The following is a 23,692-nucleotide window of genomic DNA, read 5'->3' on the forward strand; positions in this document are numbered from 1 at the left end:
GTGTATGTTGACTGGGATGTGGTCCTAGGCTATGGCTATGGGAGGGAAGAAGCAAGTACAATCTGGAGAATACAGAGGGGTGGGACCCTGATCACCATTTCAGGATAGAGTAACAACAGTTGACTAGCAGCAGCTGTGGGAGTGTAAGACTCAACAAGCCCAGCAACAAGAGCAGCCAGCATAGGTTCTTTGATCTGCTTTACTAAGGAAAGTAACTTTAAGGGGTTAACAATCTCACTTTAATCAAACATACATATATAACTCAGTTCAGGAGGAAAAGCCAGCACCCTGAACTTCAGAGCAAACACAAATAGAAATTACAAACATCAACAGACAGACCTTGTCTGATTCAAATCACAACTCATAGTTACCAGGGAAGCATCAACATCTGGGTTTACAAGGGGGAGGGTGAGCTTATTTTGAGAAATAAGAGTAATGCAAGAAAATTATGAACAATTGAGAAAAGAGGTGCAAAAACTTACTGAAGCAAATAACTTCTTAAAAATTAGAATTGAACAAGGTGAAGCTAACAACTTCACAAGACATCAAGAAATAATAAAACAAAACCAAAAGAATGAAAAAAAATAGAAGAGAACATGACATATCTTGTTAGAAAAATAACTGACCTGGAAAACAGATCAAAAAGAAATATCAGAATTGTTGGACTACCTGAAAATCATGATCAAAAGAGGAGTCTAGACATTATACTTCAAAAAATTATTAAGGAAAATTGCTCCAGAGTATAAGTATACGGTAGTAAATGACTACAGTAACCTTGTGTTTGATAAATGCAAAGATCTAGGCTTTTGTGATAAGAATTCACTATTTGGTAAAAAAAAAAAAAACCTGCTGGGAAAACTGGAATGCAGTTTGGCAGAAACTAAGTATAGACCAATATCTTACACTGTTTACCAAAATAAATTCAAAATGGATACATGACCTAGACATAAAGGAACACATCATAAGTAAATTAGAGCAAAATGGAGCATATTACCCATCAGATTTATGGTTAAGAGAAGAATTTATGAATAAATAAGAGATAGGGAGCATTGTGGGATATAAAATGGATGGTTTTTATTAAATTAGAAAGGTTTTTTACAAATAAAATCAATGTCCCCAAGATTAGAAGGAAAGCAAAAAAGATGGGCAGACTGTTTTCAGAAAAACATGGAAAGTCTTGCATGAAATAATGCCAAGTGAGATGATCAGAACCAAGAGGATGTTGTAACGGTAATATTGTTCAAAGAGTGACTGTGAATGACTAAGCTAGTCTGAGTGATATGATCATTCAAATCAGCTGTGAAGGACTTAGGAAGGAAAATGCTATCCACCTCCAGAGAAAGAACTGCTATATGGAAATATGTATTTTATGGCTCCACATAGATATCTATATCAAATGTTGATGGGGTTGGGAAGAAGGGAGGGAGACAATTTGGAACTCAAAATGTAACAAAAAATTAATTCATTAATTAAAAAGAGAGAAAACTACACCATTACTAAGAGGAACATCTTGAGAATCCCAGGAAAAGGACTTCCAGGAGCTGCAGAATATAAGATTTGTACATGTACGTTTGAGCCCACTTTCCTCTGGTAGGAGTGCATGTCATAGACTTTTAGGGGAATGGTTTGTACCCTTCTTCCTATACCATCTTAGTAAAATATCCCTTCTAAAAGCTAACTAATCCTGGCTGTCTAATTTATAACGACTAATAATCAATGGAGAGAGCACACCAATGGGGACTTATGAGCTATATAGCATTAGAATAAGATACTCACCAGCTACTCAGGATCTCCTAGAATCCTAAAGGGACAAGAAGCTCTGGGACCTGACCCACCAATGCAAGTGGGGATTAAGAGAAGAACAGTCCCTAGATGAGGGAAGTGATGGTCCTGCTGTACTTAGCTTTGGTCCATCTAGACCTGGAATATCGTAATTTGTTATGAGCATATTAAGAATCTCTGTCTCTCTCCATTGCCATGTTCTAAGATTAAAACACAATCGATATTTATGCTTCCATTTATCACTTATATTGCTATTGACTTCGAAAATTCTGGAAAAGTTTTTTTTTTAAGTTTTTTTTTTTTAGAAACTTAGAAAAGAGAAGATGGGGCGGGGCATGTGAGTATTTGAAGGGCTGTCATGAGAGAGAGGGATTAAACTTGTTTTGGTCATTCCCAAGGGGCAGAAGTAGGAGTGGCAAAGAAATTTATGAAAACGTCTAAACAATTAGAGCCCTTCATAAAGTAAAATGAGTTGCCTTGGGAGAGAAAAAATTCCATGTTAATGAAAATATTGAAGTTGGGGAAGAATGACCCTCGGTCAACTGATCGTCCTTCATTCCGGGAGAGGACCAATGGCATCACAAGACTTGTTTTGACTTGCCGCTGAACTGGATTTAAGTGAGGCAGAGCTGCTCAAAGTCAGGGTGAGGAGGCTTCCTGCCCAGGTGGGTGTTGGACTAAGTGATCTCTGAGGTCTCCCCTACCTCAGGGATTCTATGTAATGCCAACCCAGCTTGGGGGATTTAGCTTTACTGGTTGCTGCTATTTCTCCTTTTTAAAATCTGGCCTCTGTGGGTTTAGGAATACTAATTCAGGTGTGCTGCTGAATATTTTACAACTGGATCTCAGGAACAAAAATGGACACAGGACATACTGTCAGGTTTGCCATCACTTTCCTAAGTGTAGACAGTCAACAAGACGCGGAACCCTGATTTGTGATAGTGTTTGCCGATGTCCAGGTCTAAATGTTCACACTGAAAATCTATACTCCTGCTGGGTGCCTCGTGCCCGAGACTTCACTCTTGGAGTGATCTTTCTACCTCCAGGACTGCTCCCCAATGCACCGCATTTGCCCACGTGCTCTCTAAGGACTCCAGTCCTGTTGGTTTTACTTACCTCCATGATGGCTTCCATCCAGATTCTCCTTTCCTTTCCCTCTGACACGACCCCAGTTTAGTCTCTGCGTTCCTCTGTGCGTGACCAAACTTCCTTGGTGAGACGGAACCTCCTCAACTTTCCCGCCACATATTCTGGCACACACACACACACACACACACACACACACTCCAGCTCCCGGCACTCTCCCTGCCCACACCCCTCTCCCGAACATTATTCTATCCTTCCCTCCACAACACTGCCCCACCCCCCTCCACACACAGCCACACTTCCACCTGCTCTAAGGGTGCTTCTCTACCTCCACCCTATTACCACACATATGCCTTGTAGACCTTTCCTCACATTCACTCCACTCACACCTCGATGCACACATCCTCCATCCCCCAGGGGCTCTCTTTTCAAGCCCTCCTCCACGTTCTCTCTTCCATCTTTTCACGAAGAATTATCGTTCTTTTTCCCCTTAACCCCCTTCCCCCCTCCTCTCCCCACGTCCCTAAATGCCCGCACAAACATCCACAACTAGGAGCGGCCTTGATAACATTAGATTCTATTCTTAGGTCAGCCTGACCCAAGTGGGCTAAGGGAAGGCTTGAAGAAATCGGGCTTTCTGGGGCCAGATGTGAGGGACAGATGTGAGGGGAGGAGGGGGAAGAGTATTGTGAGGAAGGAGCGTCCCTGGGGATGAGGAGATGCGTGTATTGAGGGATAGAGGGCAGGGAATACGGGTGAAAGGCTCTTTCGGAGATGGCCAAGGAGGAAAAATGGGGCGAGCTATAGGGGCGGCGCCACAGACCGAGGGTATCAGATCTATCTCCTAGTGTTCAGTTCATCTCTTTCTCCTCCTCCACCCACACGCTACACGACGGCGGCAGCGCAGGGAGGAGCCAGGGAAGGCGGAGCAAGAGGCTGGAACGGCCTGGGCAAGAGAGCGGCCCCAGCTTTTGGACAGCAGCCCCAAGCGCCTGGACCCCGGACCCTGTTGGCAGAGCTCAAAACCGGGGGTAGGTGGAGAATTCGGTGGGGGAACTCAAAAAGGAGGGAGTCGTCCAGGGGCACAGGAGAAGATGAGAGCGACTGGGGAGAGTGGGTCGTATGGGCCAGGGGCTCGCGATCCTCACTCTATCCACATCCCCAGCTTCATAGAGAGCTTGCAGCTTAAAGAGCCTCTTGCTTGGAGAGGGGGGCCAGCAAGGCGCTCAGACCCTTTCCGCTCTGGACCCCGAGGACCGTATTCCTTTCCTCTAAAGCAGACTCCTTTCTCTCAAGCTTTTTTTTTTTTTTTAAATTTTCCTGCCCCAGCATCCATCCTTTCCCAGGCCCTCCCCTTTGACAACCTCCAGGACCCTTCTCCTCCTTCCTACAACCTCTTCCTGGCTACAGGTTTTCTTTCCCATCCCCCAAACCCTAAGAGATATAGACTTTCCAGTATCACCCAGGGAGGGAGTTGGCCGGGATGAGAACTTTGGGAAGAGGGGTGTAGAGGAAGGCTGAGGTGTAGGTACATACATATCGCTGATAGAGGTCCAGCTGTATCTGTTATGGTTATGTGTTGGGTGGGAGAGGGTCGGAAGGTACCATACCTCTCCTCCTTTCCAGCCCCCCCCCCCCCCCCCCCCCCCCCCCGAGAATATTACTGCCACTGCGTTCTTGAGGGCTATTCGTGGTAGAATCCTGGGTTGGATGAATCATTGGTTTGATTTAGCCTAGCAGTTCTCATGTTTTATATTCTTCCTTCATCCTGGAGCCTGGAGGATTGGTAAAATGAGGAGAGGGAAAGAGAAGGGAAGGAAGGAATGTCATGTTAAACATACAGTAAATACTTGTTGATTTGTTACTGGTTGACCAAGGGCAGGAGGGGTGTATTCAAGGGTATCTTAGGAGACATGGCAGAGGGAGGGACAGTTATCTCTATAGAGGAGAGCACTGAATGGTCAGCCAGGAAAGTAATTAATTTGCCTGAGCCCAAGTCCATCATAAAGAAACACAACACATTTTTATTGTCGGAGGAAAAGATCAGAGAGCCGTAGAATGTTAATGTTGAAGGGGGGTCTCAGAGGTCATCAAATGCAGTCCCTTCATTTTACAGAGAAGGAAACTGAGGGCCCTAGACAAGAAGTGATTTGCCCAAGGTCACACCAAGCCAGAGATCACTATTAATTTCCTCCGGCCTGAGCTACCTCATTGAACCATGTCCTACCAGTCAACCAGAACCGAACTTAAACATAGACACTTCCTAGTTATTGGCTGAAAATGCTGGGGCAGAGCCAGAGAGAGGATATAATCAGTTTTATCTTCCTTCCCTCTTCTCTCCCCTGGATTAGGCAGTAGAAGAAGAATCCTTGCTTCAACCAGAAAGTTTCCTTTGGGAGGACAAGCATGCCAGTGCTATCTGAAGATTCAGGTGAGTCTCTCTCCCAGTGCCCACAAGATTAGGGGTAGAAAGAAATCAGGCAGCAAGAAACTTAAATAATAGAGGAAACTCTACTTCTCCATCCCCTATTCCCAATGCTCCAGTGCTGTCCTAGTCACTGCTGTTTGCTGGGTGAGTCCAGGCCTCTATAAAATGTAGGGGTTGGACCCCTTCCAGCTTCAAATTTATGATCCCGAGAGGGTCCTCTTGGGCAGCTGGGTGCTGCAATGGATAGAGTGCCAGGCCCCAGGAAGACTTGGGTTCAAATCTGGTCTCAAACACTTACTAGCTGTGTGATCCTGGGCAAGTCACTTAACCCTGTTTGCCTCTGTTTCCCCACCTGTAAAATGAGCTGGAGAAGGAAATGGCAAACCACTCCAGTATCTCTGCCAAAAAAACCCCAATAAGGTCACAAAGAATCAGGGACAACTCAAAGATAAGATAAGAATAAGTGGAGAGGGAGCTATAAGTTAGAAAATATTTTCCAGGTTTAATTTGGGGGAAAACCTTATATTAGGTGTTTTATACTGAGTGTTATTGACTAATTTGGGACCTGCCCCTGCCTGACCCTGAATCTCCCCACCCTTATTGATTGGATTGTGCATTTGTCTTTCTAAGTAAATGTCTCAGCCCAGTTAAATAAGGTTAGTGTTAGGTAAGTAGGAACCTGTCACAAAAAATAGTAGAACTAATTCTGGATATATCTTAACTAGTATGTGATTGTCCAAAGTTTTTGCAGTCTGAAATCTTATATGTTACATTTAAAATTTTTCGTGCCTAGTAAAAGTAAAACCCCAGGTCACCAAGAAAATTTGACTGAAGAGGTCAGAGTCAGAGGACCTGGCAATTATTATTAATATTAATAATTAACATTAATAACCTGCCAATGATTACTCAGGTTACCTTGGATGTCTTCTTATCCTCTGTACCTCAGTTTCCTTATGTATAAAATGAAGGGATCGGACTAGCTTTAAATTCTATCATTCTGTCCCATTTCAGTTTTCATTACCTATTTGCCTCTTTGTTTTCTCTTCCCTTTTCTGCAGGGTTGCATGAAACCCTAGCCCTGTTGACCTCCCAGCTCAGACCAGACTCTAACCATAAAGAAGAGATGGGGTTCTTGAGAGATGTCTTCAGTGAGAAAAGCCTCAGTTACTTAATGAAGGTAAACATTTATTTCATTCCCACTTCCCATTTTCTTTCAGTCCCTGAGGGCAAGGGCTATTTCATTTTTTCCCCATTTCTTTGAACAAATTTTAATTATTTTTTTATTAAATATTTTTTCAATCAACAACAATCCACCTTCTCTCTTTGTAGTCTCCCTATTGAGAAACAAGAACAAATCAAACCCCTGTTACAAACATGTGGGTATTTCATTTTTGTATCCCCAGTGCATGCCACATAAGAGGTGCTTAATAAATGCTTATTCAATTAAATTCCATGTGGCCCAGTTAGAATTTCCAGATGTTTTTGGCTTCCTGGTCACCTTTGATGGTCATTCTGTCTGTTCCTCTGTCTCTGGGAATCCTTGTTCTTCCCCAGGCTTAGAAAAAGAGTGGTCTGTTGTGTTGTAGTCACTATCTTCGTGGCCAGTAACATGCTTTGGGGTCCAGATTACAGCTCTTCCCCTCCTGAATTCTTGCAAGTTTTTTTCGGAGGAGGGCTTGGGAAGCTAGCTGGGTTTGCATTTATTCTCCAGAAACCCCACTTGTCATTTCAGATTCATGAGAAACTTCGCTATTATGAGAGACAGAGCCCAACTCCAGTTCTGCATAGTGCCACAGCCCTCGCAGAGGATGTAAGTCTCCCCTCTCTGGCAGATTTGCACTCTCAGCATTGGGGGCTGTGCTGTCTTTACCTGGAAGGAGTTCACGCTGGAAACTAAAAAGCACAGAATTCCTTTTTCCCCTTTGCTTCTTAATTGAACCTCTTATAATCTAGTGAAGAGAGAGCCCTGCCTGTGAGTCTCCAAACCTCCCCCACTCTGCCTTTGCCTTTCTGTTTGACCTTGGACAAAACATCTCAGAAATGAAAAGATTCTACTAGATGACCCCTAAGATGTTATTTAATTATGGTGGTTGGAGACTTTATGAGAGCTGGGTTCCACGACCTGCTACTTCCACTAGTTTGCTCTGTAACAATGGGTGAATCACTTTTCCCTCTCTGTTTCTTTCTCTGTAAAGTGGGGAGGTTGAATACGATTAGGTCTCTTTCAGGTCTAGATTTGATGCACTAACTTTTTAATTGGTGAGTAAGTTCTTACTGGGAAGCAGTGAGCCAGAGGAGGGCTTTCCCATGTCTACTCCCCAGAGCCTGGGAGAGTTTACAATGCCAGGCATCGATCCCCCAGTTCCTGAGCAGATAAGGATGTAACAGGACCCCTTGGTTGTGCAGCCAGTCTGGGGCTGGGACATGGGCCATAAGTCCTAGGAGCAACTATTTTCACCAAGAAATTGCTTAGAAACAGTTGGGAAAACCTATCACAAGTAGGACGTTGATTAGCATTCAACTAATTCCCTTTTGCCTCTGGTGTTCTGTCTCTGTTTAGGTTATAGAAGAGTTGCAGGCTGCATCAGTCCACAGTGATGAGAGGGAGCTGCTCCAACTGCTGTCTACTCCCCATCTCAGGGTACTGACCTCTGTCATTTCTCAGTCTTGGCCCACATAGTTTTTTTTTTCTTTTAACATTGATATATTTTGTTTTGACACAACAAACACCTTGCTCTCCCCCTCCCCCAAATTTATTCCCCCTTCATCCTCCTCTCTTCTTATCTCCTAGTCTCTTCTTTTCAATCCCATTTCCCCCTCCTCTCATTACTCCACCCTCCTCTCCTCTGCCCTTCCATCCTCCTGTCCTCCAATCTCCCTCCAACCTCTTTTAGCCCCTATCTCCCCTCTTCTTTTGTTTTTTGGAGGGGGGAAGGCAGGGCAATTGGGGTTAAGTGACTTGCCCAAGGTCACACAGCTAGTGAGTGTGTCAAGTGTCTGAGGCCACATTTGAACTCAGGTCCTCCTAACTCCAAGGCAGGTGCTCTACTCACAATCTCACCTCTTCTAAACTCCTATTCTTCCTCCTCTCAAATCTAACAATCTTCTTTAGAAAATACTTTCCCTGAAAAAGTTTATTGATTGGTAACAGAAAGGAAGGATTAGCCAGTCAACTGCATTTATTAGGCACTTACTGTGCGCAAAGCTGGGCAGCTAGGTGATGCAGTGGGCAGAGCACCAGGCCTGGAGTTAGGAAGTCCTGAGTTCAGATCCAGCCTCAGGGACTTCAATAGCTGTGTGACCCCGAGCAAATCACTTACTCCTGTTTGCCTCAGTTTCCTCATCTGTAAAATAAACTGGAGAAGGAAATGGCAAACCATTCTGATATCTTCTCAAAGAAAACTCCAATGGGGATGTGAAGAGTCAGACACAAATGAAATGCCTGAACGACAGCAACAATGTGCAAGGCACTGGGGATACAAAAACGAAAGATGAAATCGTCCCTTCATCCGTTAACTTTAAAAAGCTGGCATTTGACTAGAATTGTGTTACTTCCCCATGATGACTTTATTTACATTCTTGTAATTATTGTGCATTGGTGGAAGAGAGTTTCTTTTTTGGAGGTTTCTTACACTGGTTTGGGTTTTTTTTTTTAAATCATATTGTGCATTGTTCTGTATACTGGCTGTGTGACCCTGGGCAAGTCACTTAAACTCCTAGTATTTAGGCAACTCTCTCAGACTCTGAGAGGTACCCGCTTGCTTTGGTAGAGGGACTTTTTTCATCTGGGAGTTCCTTGTACCAAAGAAATCACAAGTCTCCATTCCCTAACCATACTGTTGGTCACCTTTTCTTTGCTCCTTGTCTCTTTATATAAGTCTTCCTTCGCATTCTCCACATCTACCATGACTTATGGTACAATAATATCCTATTAGATCCATATGCCATAATTTATTCAGCCACTCACCAATTGATGGGCATATATTTTGCTTCCCTTTTAAAAAATTCCGGCTCATTCAGCTCACATGTTTTTTTGTGTGATGTGGTTAATGCCATCTGGGGAGAATGGGCCACAGACATGTGGAAAGGCTACCCTTGCTACAAAGTCAGGGACATTTCTGCCTGGGAGCCTCCCTGGGAGGCCTTTCCATGCTGCTGGCTTTCTGATGGGTCTGTGTGCAGTCAGCCCTCCAAGGCCTTTGCATCTTAGCAACTGGGGCTCTGCAGTGGCTGCCACAGGGCCATCATCTCCTTCCTTAGGGCCATAGCTCTCAGCTTTCCTTGGTTTCCCACAGGCTGTGCTCATGGTACATGATACTGTTGCTCAGAAGAATTTTGACCCTGTTCTTCCCCCTCTGCCTGAGAATATCGAGGAAGATTTTAATGAGGAGTCAGTGAAAATTGTCCGTCTTGTGAAAAACAAAGAACCTCTGGTATGTATATTGTGCCTCCCCACCCCCACCACATTCTGTCATTACAATCTCCTCTAATCCGTCTTCCCCCATCCTTTCATTGGGTCTTCCTATCTCCCTTCTTCTCCCCCTTCGAATCCTTTCATCTTCCTCTTTCCATCTTTTCATACCTCCTCTCCCCATCCTTTTCCCCTCCTCTTATTTCCCATTCTCCCTTCCTTTTATTCCCCCAATTCCCTCATCCTCCCTCTTCTCATTTTCCCGTCCCCCTCCTCTCATTCCTCCATCCTCTTTTCCTCTCAATCCCCCATTCTCCCCTCTTCTTATCTCCCCATCCTCCCTTTCTCTTCTTTTTTTTGGGCAGGGGGAGGCAGGGTAATTGGGGTTAAGTAACTTGCCCAAGGTCGCACAGCTAGCAAGTGTGTCAAGTGTCTGAGGGTGGATTTGAACTCAGGTCCTCCTGACTCCAGGGCTGGTGCTTTACTCACTGAACCACCTGACTGCCCTCCTCCCCTTCTCTTATTCCCCACACCATTCCTTTTAGTCCTCATCCTTCCTTCCTCTCAGTCCTCCATTCTGGCTTCCTCTTCCCCTCCATCTTCCCATCCTTCTTTCTCCCTCCCTTCTTCCCCCTCATTCTCTTCCGCTCTCCTAGTAAATTGGGGAATGTTTTTTTTTTTCTATTTGCTTCTTTGAAACATCAGAAGTCACTTTACTCACCAAGCCCCTATCCTCAACCCTTCAAACACATTTGAGAAAATATCGAGCCCTGGTCACCCCTCTCTGCTTCTGCTGATGTGGCTGTTGATTCCAGTTAAAATGTGATCTCCTGCTAAAACAAAGGTTTTGTGCCTTGTAGTCCTGAGAGCCTGGGCTGGGATTCAGGGGTGGAGGGTGGGTTCTAGCTCCAGCTCAGGTATAGTGCCTGATTTGATGATTTTAGACAAATCACTTAGCTAGAGAGATGGAGACCTTTCCAGTGTTTCAGTTTTCTCCCCTGAAAAATGGGTATAATACCTGTCCTATCTATCGCAGAGGGGTGAGAAATAAGATAATAGGTAAGAAAATACTGGCCAGGAGTTTTTAACCTATAGTCTATAAATTTTTAAAAAATTGTTGATAATTTTATTTCATTATAAATGATTTCCTTTGTAATCCTTTGGATTTTATTATATGCATTTTAAAAGCTTTTGCTGAGAAGGGGTACACAGGCTTCTTCAGCCTCCATGACACAAAATTGTTAAGAATCCCTGACTTAAATTTAAGATTTAATTTAATTTAATTCATTCTACCAATGCTTTGCACGGAGAAGAACTTAGTGAGTATCTGACTGATCATATAGATGCAAGGTGGTCATGGTGGTGGTGTAATTTTTCTCAGTGACTTTTCCTGTTGAGTGAGATCTTTGCTTAAGAGAGAACTGTCTCCTGTCAGTGTTGGAGAGTCTTCCCCTCAACCCTAATTTGCCTAGCCTTCCCCGGAGGCAGAGGAAGGGACATGGAGCATGTGGGCCTCAAGGATCTGGGATTTGGTGTTTCCACCTCAGTGATTTACCTTCTCTCCGGGGTCTGATTCAGGGTGCAACCATCCGGAGGGATGAACACTCAGGGGCAGTCATTGTGGCCAGGATCATGAGAGGGGGCGCAGCTGACCGGAGTGGTAAGTGACTAAGTCCTTCTCCTTAAATGTTGTACTGTCCCCCAAACTGACTCCTCCAACCTTGCCACTTCCTAGTGGAGACACATACCAACAGTCTTGGGAGCAGAGGTTTCCTGTCTTGTTGAAGGAAATTTCTGTTTTCTCTAAGTCACGAGTCCCTAACCTGGGGTCCAGTGGCCCTGAAAGATATGTGGATAGATTTCAGGGAGTTTGTAACCTTGGATAAGAAAAAAAGAACAGTACATTTTTACTTTACTATAACTGTTTCTCTTTGCAATCCTGTATATTTTATTTTATGCATTTAAAAACATGGTTCTGAGGAGTCAGTCTGGCTTCACCAGACTGCTAACGTGGTCCACTACACAAAAAAGGTTAAGAACTACTGCTCCAGGGTAAACATGGAGTTCTTATCAAAAGTCCCAAAGGAAAAAAAGAAATTTTAATTTATTTTAGGTAGAGGCAGCTAGGTGTTGTAGTGGACAGAACACCTGCACTGGAGTCGGGAGGATCTGAGTTAAAATCTCGCTGCAGACACTTGACACTTATTAGCTGTGTGACCTTAGGCAAGTCATTGAACCACAATTTCCTTCCCTCCTCCACCAAAAAATATATTTTAGGTAAAGTAAGCATAGACCACAGAGAACTTTGAGGATGAGGGGACAAGGGAAAGTTTGGGAACTGGAAAAAAGGACAATCTGTCACCACAGCTCCTAAGAGCATGGGAATCCCTGCTTCAAAGGTTTCTAAAATTTTTAAATTTTACTAACATAAAAGCAAAGAGACAGATGTGTATTGAGACATCTTAAAGCACATCCTTCTTCTCTGACTTCCCACAGGCTGGGTCCCAGTGCACTTCCACCTCACTCCTTTGAAGCTCAATGTGTGTGTCACCTCCTACAGGAAGCTTTTTCTGACTTGCCTGATTGTTAAGGCTTTCTTCCCCCTCCCCCGACCCCCCCCCCCATTATGCTATATTTACTTATCAGTTTACATGTTGTATCCTCCTAGTAGAATGTAAACTCCTTGAGGGCAGGGGTCTTTTCATTTGGTCTTTGTGCGAAGACAGTGTCTTACACATCAAAAAAGAAAGTTTTTACCTCTGATTTTATTGGTGTAGAGAAATCCCTGTATGGAAACCTCCTCCACTGGTGTAGATCAGCAACTCCTCTGGCATTTGGATAGTGATGTGTGAATTAGTTGGGACAAAGTAAAACGATTAGATTAGTGGTTCTCAAACTTTTTGGAAACAGGTCCCCTTTATACTCCTAAAATTGTTGAGGACCCTCCAGAGAGCTTTTGTTTATGTGGGTTTATATACTTAATATATAAATTATGTATGTCGTATATATTATATATTGATATTTACTGTGTTAAAAAATTAAAATATCTTAGCATTATTAGTATTATTTTGACCTTGAGAATGCCCTGAAAGGTTCTCAGGGACCCCCCAGTAGTTCCTGGATCAAACTATGGGAAGCACTGAATTAGATTGGCTCATACAAGGGGTTCTTAACCTGGGGCGCATGGACCCCTAATGTATCTGTAGGTAGAATTTAGGCGATCTATGTACTTAAGTGAGAAAAAATTGCATCCTTATGTTTACTAATTGAAATTTAGCATTTCCTTCAATTATTTCAAGACATTATTGTGAAAAGAAATCTCTAGGCTGCCGATGGGTCCACAAAACAAAAAGAAAATGACAGTAAAACCCTGACTTACACAATCAGCCCTTCTTTCAATATGAGGTTTCACCTGGTCAAAGGCAGCAGATGTTCAGCCTCATGTACCAGTAGAAATATAAACCCATGACCTTTGCTGTCATAAAGTGAAACTCTATAAAAAATGTTGCTTGTACAAGCAATTCTCACACTATTGCATTCTTAAAATTTTGCCCAAGGAACTGAGAAATTAAGTGACTCAAGTGTTTAGTACAATACCTGGCACATAGTAGGTGCTTAAAAAATGTTTATTGATTGACTTGCCCAGGGTCACACAGTGAGTATGTGTCTGAGGCAGAATACAAACTCATGTCTTCCTGACTCTAAAGCTGGTCCTCTATCTGGCTTATGATAGGTGCTTAATAAATACTTGTTCAAGTGAATGAATCTTCACCTACCTCTCTAAACTTGTGCCCCACCCTATTCCTTTGAGGTGTGTGTGTGTCTGTGTGTGTGTGTGTGTGTGTGTGTGTGTGTGTGTGTGTGTGTGTGTGTCTGTGTGTGTGGTCTATGTGTGTGTGCCTGGAATTTATTTTAAATAAGAAATAGGATGAGTTATTGTTGCTTTTCAAAACATCAAAGGTGACACTGTCATAGGTGCTTTATGGGACAAGGCAGTGTCCTTGGAGGTTTGGGGTGAGGGGGTGTAAAGGGAGGGCTCACAATGCCTCCTCCTTGATCCATCAGCTCCTCTGTCTTCTTTTCAGGTCTGGTGCATGTTGGAGATGAGCTGAGGGAAGTCAATGGGATTGTGGTCCTACATAAGCGGCCGGATGAAATCAGTCAAATTCTGGTGTGTGTTGCGTTGGGGTTGTTGGGGGGTGTTTCATCTCCATGACTTCCTGGGAATCCTAGGGGTCAGACAGGGTGAATATCTTAGCTTCCCTATTTACAGTCAGTCAACGGTAGGCAAGCATTTATTAAGTTTGTACTTTGTGCCAGGTGTTGCGCTAAGCGTTAGTGAAAGAAAGAAAAAAAGAAAGGAAGGAAGGAGGGAAGAAAGAAGGAAGGAAGGAAGGAAAGAAGGAAGGAAGGAAAGAGAGAAAGAAAGAAAAAGAAAGAAGGAATGAAGGAAGGAAAGAAGGAGGGAAAGAAAGAAAGAAAGAAGGAAGGAAGGACAGAAAGGAAGAAAGAAAGAAAGGCAAAAACCAGTCCCTGCCCTCAAGGAGCTCAGTCTAATGGGGGAAACAACATTATAAACAGCTATGTACAAATAAGATATATATATATATACATATATATCATATATGTATATATACACACACACACACACATATATACATATATATGTATATATGTATATGTGTGTGTGTATATATGTGTGTGTGTATATATATATGTGTATATATATGTATATATATATATATATATGATAAATTGGAGATAATTAGCAGAGGGAATTTTACAGCATAAAGAGTGTGTGTAAAAGGGGAGGCAAATGTCTTACTTAGCCAGGGACAGGAGGAGAATTTGGACTCAGATCTCCCAGACTTCTCATCTCTCATTCCCCCTCTCACCCAATTATCATACCTCCTCATCACATACAGCCTCAGTTTGTCCCATTTCAATGGGAGAGAGTGATGTTACTGTGAACTCTTCCACCAAAACTAATTGCTGCCAAAGCTGGTATGGGATTACTTCATCCTCAAAACACTCCTGTGAAATAGGAAGCACAGGTATTATTTTTTTAAATTTGATTTTTTTTCCAACCACATACAAAATTTTTTAATGTTCATTTTTTTAAAAAATTTGAGTTCCAAATTCCCTCCCTCCTCTCCCCACTCATTGAGAAGGCAGGCAATTTGATACAGATTATACATGTGCAGTCTTGTGAAACTATTGCCATTAGTCATGTTGTGAAAGAAACCACAGACAAAAAAAAAGCCAAGAAAAATAAAGTTTTTAAAAAAAGTATTCTTCAATCTGCATTAAGACTCCATCAATTCTTTCTCTGGAGGTGGATGGCATTTTTCATCATGAGTCCTTTGGAATTTTCTTAGATCATTGTATTGCTGCGAATAGTTAAGTCATTCACAATTGATTGTCTTACTGTGTTGCCGTTACTGTGTACAACATTCTCCTGGTTCTGCTCCTTTCACTTTGCATCAGTCGATGTAAGTCTTTCCAGGTTTTTCTGAGAGCATCCTGCTCATCATTTCTTATAGCACAGTAGTATTCCACCACAATCATATACCATAACTTGTTTAGTCATTCACCAATCAATAGGTATCCTCTCAGTTTCCAATTCTTTTCCACCATAAAAAGAACTGCTATAAATATTTTTATAAATATAGGTCTTTTTCCTTTTTCTTTGATCTCTTGGGAGTACAGACCTAGTGGTATTGCTGGATCAAAGGGTATGCACAGTTTTGTAGCCTTTTGGATGTAGCTCCAAATTACTCCCCAGAATGATTAGATCAGTTCACAACTCCACCAACAAGGCATTAGTGTCCCATTTTTCTCACATTCCCTCCAACATTTGAAGGACAGGCATTATTATCCCCTCTTTATAGGTGGGGAAACCAAGGCATAGAAAAAATTCCCCATCTTTCTGGTTAAATGACTGACTGGGGAATGTGAAATTATGAGGAAGGCAGCATAGCATAGTAGCAAGAGTCTGTGAGTCAAGACACTTGTTTCTAATAACTGTGTAACCTTGAACAAATCATTTAATTTCCTTGGGGCTCAGCTTCCTCATTTGTAAAAAGAGGGAGTCTGACTAAATGGCCTCTGATGTCCCTTCTGTCTCTAGGTCTATAATTCCATGATCTAAGATTTTATGACATTGGCTCTGTCACCACCACCACCCCCTTTGAATGTAAGATCCTCGTGGTTTTGTCCTTCTTTGTATCCCCAGTGCTTAGCATAGTGCCTGGCACATAGTAAGGGCTTAAAAATGTTCGTTGATTGAATGATCTTGGACAAGTCACATACATAGCTTTCTGTATCTGTTTTCTCATCCGTATAATGTGTTGGCTACCTCCATCAATTTCATGGGATAATTGTATGTTTTAAACAACGTAAAGTGAACACATATGAGGTATCATTAGTAACATATAGAGGCTATCCTGAAAATCTTCCTTTAAGAAGGTAAACCTGCACTAAGAATTTTGGGACACGCTGAATTGTCCAAAGTGATGAGAGTAAGGCTAAAGTTAAGTGTCATTGCCTTCTTGTCCCTCAAAAACTCCACTTGACTTTTCATGTTAATGATGTGAAAGTAAGAAGGATTCTGGAAAAATCTGGTTGGAAAGCCTGGGATTTGAAGGGACCCTAAGGGCCTTTTACAAAGGTCTGTCCCTTCCCCAGCTCCTAGAACCTATCTCTGTTTCCCTTGAGTAAAGTGATCCAATTTACACAATTTAAATTTAGAGTTGGAAGGCACCTATTATTAGATCATTTAATCCAACTCCCTCGGGTCACAGATGAGGAAACTGAGACCCAGAGAAATGACTTACCCAAGGTCACAAAGGTAGTGAGTGTTTCATCTTTTGCTCTTCAGGACCTAGCATGGAGCCCTGAGAATGTAGTAGGGCACTTTAATAAATGCTTGTTGATTGAATGAGCTAGCAAAGACAGGATTTGAACCTGGGTGACCCAACTCTACTTACAACCAGTGCTCCCATACTAGCTGTGTGACTCTGGGCAAGTCACTTAACCTGAGACTCAGTTTTCCCATCTGTAAAACGTGTATAAGAACAGCACCTACCTCCCAGGGTTGTTGTGAGGATCGAATTAGATATTTGTAAAATGCTCGACATGGTACCTGACACATAGTAGAAAATTAGTCCTTAAACATGCTTATTTCCTCCCCTCCCTCCTTCTAGATGTCAGAGCAGGTTACAGATGGAAAATCTGGATGATTTTGTCCCATTGGTCAGAAGGAGGGCATTCACCGGTGGGTTTGGAGTGTTAGCCTCCAGGATGAAGAACAGCCCAGGAAAAGTGAATGAAAGCAGAGAAGAGAGTGGGGTGACCAAAAAGTAGAAGGCCAGTAAGAAGTGGGGGGCCAGCCTAGAAAACATCCCTTAAATAATGGAAAACAAGAGACCGTGGGTTAGTAGGTAATAGTGAAGAAATAGAGGAAGAGGGAAGAGTGACAGAGAGCTAGGAGAGGAGAAGAAAGTGACTGAGATCCAGTAAGGGATAAAACATGTCAACAAGAAGCATTTTGAAGAATTCGTTGTCAGGAGAGATAGTTGGAGTCCATGTATATTCTTTCTGGAGTCAATCTGAGATTTTTCTCACTTGTGGATACTTTTTATTAAGGGAGGTGCAGAAAAAAGTTAGAACTACTTCTTTTCTTTGTTTTGTTTTCCTTTCTTCCTTTCTCTTTTTCTCTTTCTCCTCCTTCCCTCCTTCCTTTTCTCCCTCCCCTTTCTTTTCCTTCCTTCCTTCCTTCCTTCCTTCCTTCCTTCCTTCCTTCCTTCCTTCCTTCTTTCCTTCCTTCCTTTCTTTCTTGGACCTCCCTCCTTTCTTCCCTTTCTTAATTAGAGTTTCATTAATGTTTATTTCTTGTTTCCTAGTCATTTCTGGATTTACCTCACCCTTACCCACCCATCGAGCTTTCCCTATCAAAGAACAATTAAAGCAAAACCAAGCCAACCAGGGGCCACATCTGACCACATTGTGCACTCCGTAGTTTTGACCTTTCTAGAGCACTTTAAGGTTCACTAAGCCCTTTGCCTATATCATGTCATTTGATCCTTACAACAACCCTGGGAGGTAGGTGTGCTATTGTTGATCGCAATTTACAGATGAAGAAACTGAGGCTGACAAAGCTTAAGTGATTTCCCCAAGGCCATCCAGTGAGTAAATACCTGAGCCTGGATTTGAACTCAGTTCTTCTTGGCTCCAAGTCTAACACTATCCTCTGTGCTACCTAGCAGGAAACAGATGCACATCTTCTTATCTTTTCCATAGCTAAGGGTGGCCATCCAACCACAGTGCATGGCTTCCCTTCCTGGATCTTTTCTTTCTTTTCATTTGTTGTGGTCACTGTGTTTATTGGTTTCCCCTATTTCGACTTCATTCACTCTTCATCAGTCTTCCCATAGTTCTCCAGATTCCTCCTATTTGCTGTTCAGGATGGCAAGGAATATTCTATCACATTCTTATGCTACAATTTGTTTGGCTATTTCTTGATCCGTCGGGCTTCTTTTCTTTTTCAAGTTGAGTTTTTTAGGAATGAAAAAAGAAATTGAACTTCACTTAGGAAGAAACCTTATGTCCATCTTTTTTGCCTTTCAGGCCCAGTCCCAAGGATCCATCACTTTAAAAATCATCCCGGCCGTTAAAGAAGAAGATCGATTAAAAGACAGCAAAGTATGGGCTCTTCACTGAGGTGGAGGGTGAGGGTTGGGGGTGAAACGGCTTTCTAACAGATAACAGATGAAGTGAGAGAGACCCTGAACTAACTGACCCTTTTCTTTCTTAGTAACATGAGCTAGTATCTCTATCGCTGTTACAGTCAGGATGTTCTCCACGTCTAACCCACATCCCTACTGGTTAGCATATCACACACAAAGTGACTTGACTTTGCCACCGGAGGGGGGGACCTCTTTTGCCACTGAGGTAAATGAGATCTTCATTTGGAAACAAAGTATGCAATTTCATTTCATTCTTCCTCAGGATCTCTACCTAGGGGAGTGAGTGGTAAGGGATCATATCAGGTTAGGATCTGAGACTGACCACAGCATAGGGGAGTTGAGATGAGGTAGGCCAGAGGTGCTAAAATGCTGTATTTTAAATGCCTAATGTCCATCTTCAATCAGGCAGCCAAATGGTGTTGGGGATGAAGTGTTGGAGATAGATTCCATAAGACCTGAGAGGCATTTCAAATCCTGCCTCTGAGGCCTATTTCCTGTGTGACTCTGAGCAAGCCACTTAACTTTTCTCTGTCTCAATTTTCCCATCTGTTAAACGGGGATGATAATAGCACCTCTATCATTTGTTGTGACATAATGTATGTCAAGCACTTTACAAACCTTAAAGTGCTTTCTCCATAAATGCTATCTATAAAATAATATTTGTTGTTATATGGTTAACAATAATGGTTGTTAATAACCAAGAAATGAGCATATCACAGTGGTCGACATTTGTTTGTTTATTTAGCTGGTAGCTTGGGACAGTGAGGTAGCTCAGTAGATAGAGCTCTGGGCCGGGAATCAGGAAGACTCCTTTTTCTGAGTTCAAATCTAGCCTTAGACATTTACTAGCTGTGTGGCCCTGGGCAAGTCACTTAGCTCTGTTTGCCTCATTTTCCTCATCTGGAAAATGAGCTGGAGAAGGAAATGGTAAACCACTCAAGTGGCAAACCACTTGCCAAGAAAATCCCAAATGGGATCACGAAGAGTCAGATACAACTGAACAAACTCTCTTTTCATTGCTGGCTGTTAGTACGTCAGAAATAGCCTTTGGACCTGACAAAGTGATCGTTTGTGCTTGGGATTACCCTTTTGCTTTCATAACTAGTAACTGCCTTTTAAAAATACACTTTTTGGTATTCTGAAAACCCTTAATGAGGACTGCTGTCATCTCTCTTAAAAGAAAAGCAAACTGATGTTTATGTTGGCATATTCTCTTAAATTTTCTCACTGTTGATGGAATTTATCTATGACCGAACTGAACAATAACTGATGCCTTCAAAGGAAGAAAGAAAAATTAGTAAATTCACACATTTGTATTTCTGCTTAATCTTCTATTGTCAAACCTAATCCTTCGTCTCTTACAGCAAACATTAATTACAGTTTGGTCTTTAGCTGGAACATATGCATATTTTTCAAGACTAGAAAATACTGCTTCCAAGAGAATTTGTCATGTAGATCTCAGGAGTCCAGCCATTAAAAACAAAACAAAATAAAAACCAGAATGATAATGAAGACAGGGCGGTAATAGCCACGAGGATCCCCTAGCTCTTTCTATTACTGTCTTACCCAAGAGTGTGGCTCTATTATCATAGACTTGAGATTGCAAGCTCAGGGCTAGACTAGGTCTACATAGGCCCATAAAAGCCAGACCCATTTGACACTGAAGCCAAATAGAGGTTTTTCCAGGAGGCTGTAAAACCAGGATCATTTAGACAACAGATTATGTAGACGTTGATTTTTTTCAAAGGTTGATCATCCACGTAATTGTGTCTTCCTCTTCTTTCCTTCACCTCGCTTCCTCTTGGCTATTAAGGAGGTTCTTCTTGGCAGATGGGTCTGGGAGCCTCACGCCAAGATTCTTCTCCCTCCTCAGGTATTCATGAGGGCTCTGTTCCAGTACAACCCGAAGGAGGACAAAGCCATCCCCTGTCAGGAGGCAGGGTTGCCCTTTCAGAGGAGGCACATTCTTGAAGTGGTGAGCCAAGATGACCCCACATGGTGGCAGGCGAAGCGTGTGGGGGACACCAACCTCCGAGCTGGCCTCATTCCCTCCAAGCAGTTCCAAGAAAGGTGAGTCTGTCAGTCATCTAGTACCTAGCAGAGCTGGGGGAGTGCATTGGTAACTAAGGTGGGGCTCCAGGTGGGGCAAATGAAGGGAGGTCTTTGCTTCCAAGTAGGCCCCAAACCCCTAGCTACTAGGTGCTAAGCCTGTGTGGGCGTGAAGGCCCCAGGGTCCTAAGGGGAGTTGCGAAGACCAGAGCCAGTAGTAAGAGCTTAAGTTCTGGTTGCTCAGATGACGTTTGATGACAGAAAAGAGTGCATAAAAAGAGAAGACAGAGCTATTTGCTTAAGGCTCTCACTCTTGACAGTGTGCTGATGTGGAGACTCTGGGTAGCTGTAGTTAAGAGCCCTCCAGCTTGTAAACCCGGATGTTCAGACTTTGTTAAACCCTGGTAACTATGCATTGAGATTTGAATCAGACAAGGTCTGTCTGTTGATGTTTGTAATTTGTTTATGTTTGCTCTGAAGTTCAGGGTGCTGGCTGAACTAAGTGAATGATATTTGTATGCTGGATTAAAGTAAGATTGTTAACCCCTTAACATTGCTTTCCTTAGTAAAGCAGATCAAAAGAACCTGGGCTTGCAGCATTCTGTGAGCTGGTTGTTGTTGGTTTTACACAGCCATGGTAGCTGCTAGCCAAATTGTTGAAATAGGGAGGGAGGCTATGACTGCGACACTGAGGAGTAGATAAAAATATGGGGTCTAGAGTTAGAAAGACCCAAATTTGAATCCTGCCCCTGGTACATACTGTTTGTATAAGTATCAGAACACTGACAAGTCACAAATTTTCTGAGCTCCAGCCTCTTCCTCTGTAAAATGGAGGTAATTTTGGTACCTCCCCCCTCCCTCTCTCCCATTACACGGTATTCATTCTGTATACGTTGTGTATATGAGATATGTGTGTATATATGTATACATGTATATATGTATATGTACACATATGTACACATATACAAATATATGCATATATGTGTATTCATGTATATATGTGTATGTATATGTATATATGTATACATGTGTATGTGTGTGCATGCATGTATATATGTGTATGTATATATGTGTATATATGTGCATGTATGTGTATATATGTATATATGTATGTATATGTGTGTATGTACGTATATGTATATATGTGTGTATATATGTGTATACACACATACACACATGTATGCTTTGTTTACTCCAATGGCGTGGACACTCTTTGAAGGAGGGGAATATTTCATCTTGTCTTTTTGGCACTGTATTCTTGGCTCCTGGCACAGTAGCTGAAACATAGTAAATGCTAAATAACTGCCTGTTGTCTGGTTATTCAAGTGAGATGTACACACATACATATGTGTGTGTGTATATGTGTATATAGAGAGATCTGTATGTGTCCACATGCATACACATACACATACATATGCACAAACACACATATAAACATAGTACAATGTACAAACACAGATATATACATGTAAACACACATACACAAGGTACACATGTAAACACACATGCACGTATGTACACATACATATAAACACACATATACACATGCACATGTACAAAAATAAATACAAATATACACACATACACAAATATATAAACACATCTATACATCTATACACATATACATATGTACAAACACATGCACAAACACGTGTACAATGTACAAACACGCCGATATACTATACGCATGTAAACATGCACACATACAAGGCACATATATACACACATATTCAGCATATATAAATACATATATACATACACACATATAAATGCACGCACACACATATACACATATACATATAAATATACATCACTTAAAGTGCTATATAAATGTCAGCTATTACTATTCCAATCGTAAGAGCATTTATTAACTGCCTACTGTGAGCAGCTCTAAGGCAGGGGTAGCCCCCAGAGTGGGCCACATGAGAGGCAATGTGACTTAGTAGTTAGGTTTGTGAAGTCGAGAAGACTTGGCTTCAAGCTCTGCCTCTGATGTATTTTAGTTGTGGGACCCTGGGCAAGTCCCTTGATTTTGCAGTGCCCCAGGGGACTCTCTAAGACTGTAAGTTATGGATAAATTGCCCATCTGTGTTGTTGGAGTGATTTTCCACATCAGGAGATTCCCTACTCCAATGAAATCATAGATCAGGACAACACAAAGAAACAAACAAAAACAAAAAACCCTGAACGCTTGTGTGTAAGGCACTGTGCCAGGCACTGGGGATACAAAAAAGAAAAGAAAAGAAAAAAGAAAGAAAGGAGAACAATGCCCCTCCCCCTTCCCAGAACTCGTATTCTATTTTATGGCAGGAAGTGTGGGAATTATGGGATCTCTCCTTTGAGTTCCCTCAGGCTTGGACAGGATAGCCAAAGAGTTGGCCCTAGCTGTTAATCAAAGTTTATTCCTATGTAGTGTGAGGCGGTTGGTGGGCAGCTCAGTGGATAGATCACTGGACCTGGAATCAGGAAGTTCAAATCCTGCCTTAGAGACTTAATAGCTGTGTGACCCTGGGTAAGTCACTGCTGGCCTTAACTCGTTGGAGAAGGAAATGGCAAACCACTCCAGTATCCTTGCCAAGGAAACCCCATGGATGTATTGGCATGCTATGGTCTATGGTGTCATGAAGAGTCGGACCTATTGCATACCTCAACAAGTGTGAGGTGGTTGGTCCAGATGACCTCTAGGCTCCCTTCCAGACTAAGAGATTGTTTTCCTTTGATGCTTCAGAGATCCCTGATGTCATTAGTGTGGGTGCTCCCTCTATCGACACAGATTATGGACCTCCTCTGATTTAATAAAACATTCTCTGAACTTAACTAGGTAGATCCCTGGATGCCAGACACACCGTCTGTTTTCAGGATCATTCTAGGGATCTGGAAGTGATCAGTTGTGTTCTGACCAGCAGTTGATTTTTTTTTAAAGAGGTGATCAGGGTTAAGTGACTTGCCCAGAGTCACACAGCTAATGTCTGATGTCGGATTTGAACTCAGGTCCTCCTGACTCCAGCGGCTCTATCCGCTGCCCAGCAGTTCCTTTTTAAATATCCTTTAGGCATGCTATGATTGCTTCCTGTTTCTCAGCCTCAGTATTCCCCCTCTGTAAAACGATCAGGTTAGACAAGATAGTCCCTAAGGTCCCTTCTGGCTGCCCTAGCCAATGGTTTATTTAATTATTTGTAGCTGCTTCCT

At 42.4% G+C, this 23,692-nt stretch overlaps 1 protein-coding gene across 2 annotated transcripts in view; it reads left to right on the top strand.

The window, feature by feature from the left end:
- Positions 1-5,268: 5,268 nt before the first annotated feature.
- MPP3 (membrane palmitoylated protein 3) overlaps positions 5,269-23,692 on the top strand; it is a 48,411-nt gene continuing 29,987 nt past the window's right edge. Inside the window, exons 1-10 of one of the 2 annotated variants that reach the window (XM_036756337.1) lie at positions 5,269-5,299; positions 6,355-6,473; positions 7,029-7,110; positions 7,595-7,605; positions 7,857-7,937; positions 9,592-9,729; positions 11,286-11,367; positions 13,793-13,878; positions 18,336-18,410; positions 20,328-20,524. In XM_036756337.1, coding sequence (XP_036612232.1) covers positions 5,275-5,299; positions 6,355-6,473; positions 7,029-7,110; positions 7,595-7,605; positions 7,857-7,937; positions 9,592-9,729; positions 11,286-11,367; positions 13,793-13,878; positions 18,336-18,410; positions 20,328-20,524 — 896 coding nt within the window. In that variant the 5' untranslated portion in view covers positions 5,269-5,274. The remainder of the gene's footprint in view (positions 5,300-6,354; positions 6,474-7,028; positions 7,111-7,594; positions 7,606-7,856; positions 7,938-9,591; positions 9,730-11,285; positions 11,368-13,792; positions 13,879-18,335; positions 18,411-20,327; positions 20,525-23,692) is intronic. The other variant, XM_036756336.1, reaches the window with a different exon arrangement.

The sequence above is a fragment of the Trichosurus vulpecula genome, chromosome 4, assembly GCF_011100635.1.
Source record: "Trichosurus vulpecula isolate mTriVul1 chromosome 4, mTriVul1.pri, whole genome shotgun sequence".
Lineage (NCBI taxonomy): Eukaryota > Metazoa > Chordata > Mammalia > Diprotodontia > Phalangeridae > Trichosurus > Trichosurus vulpecula.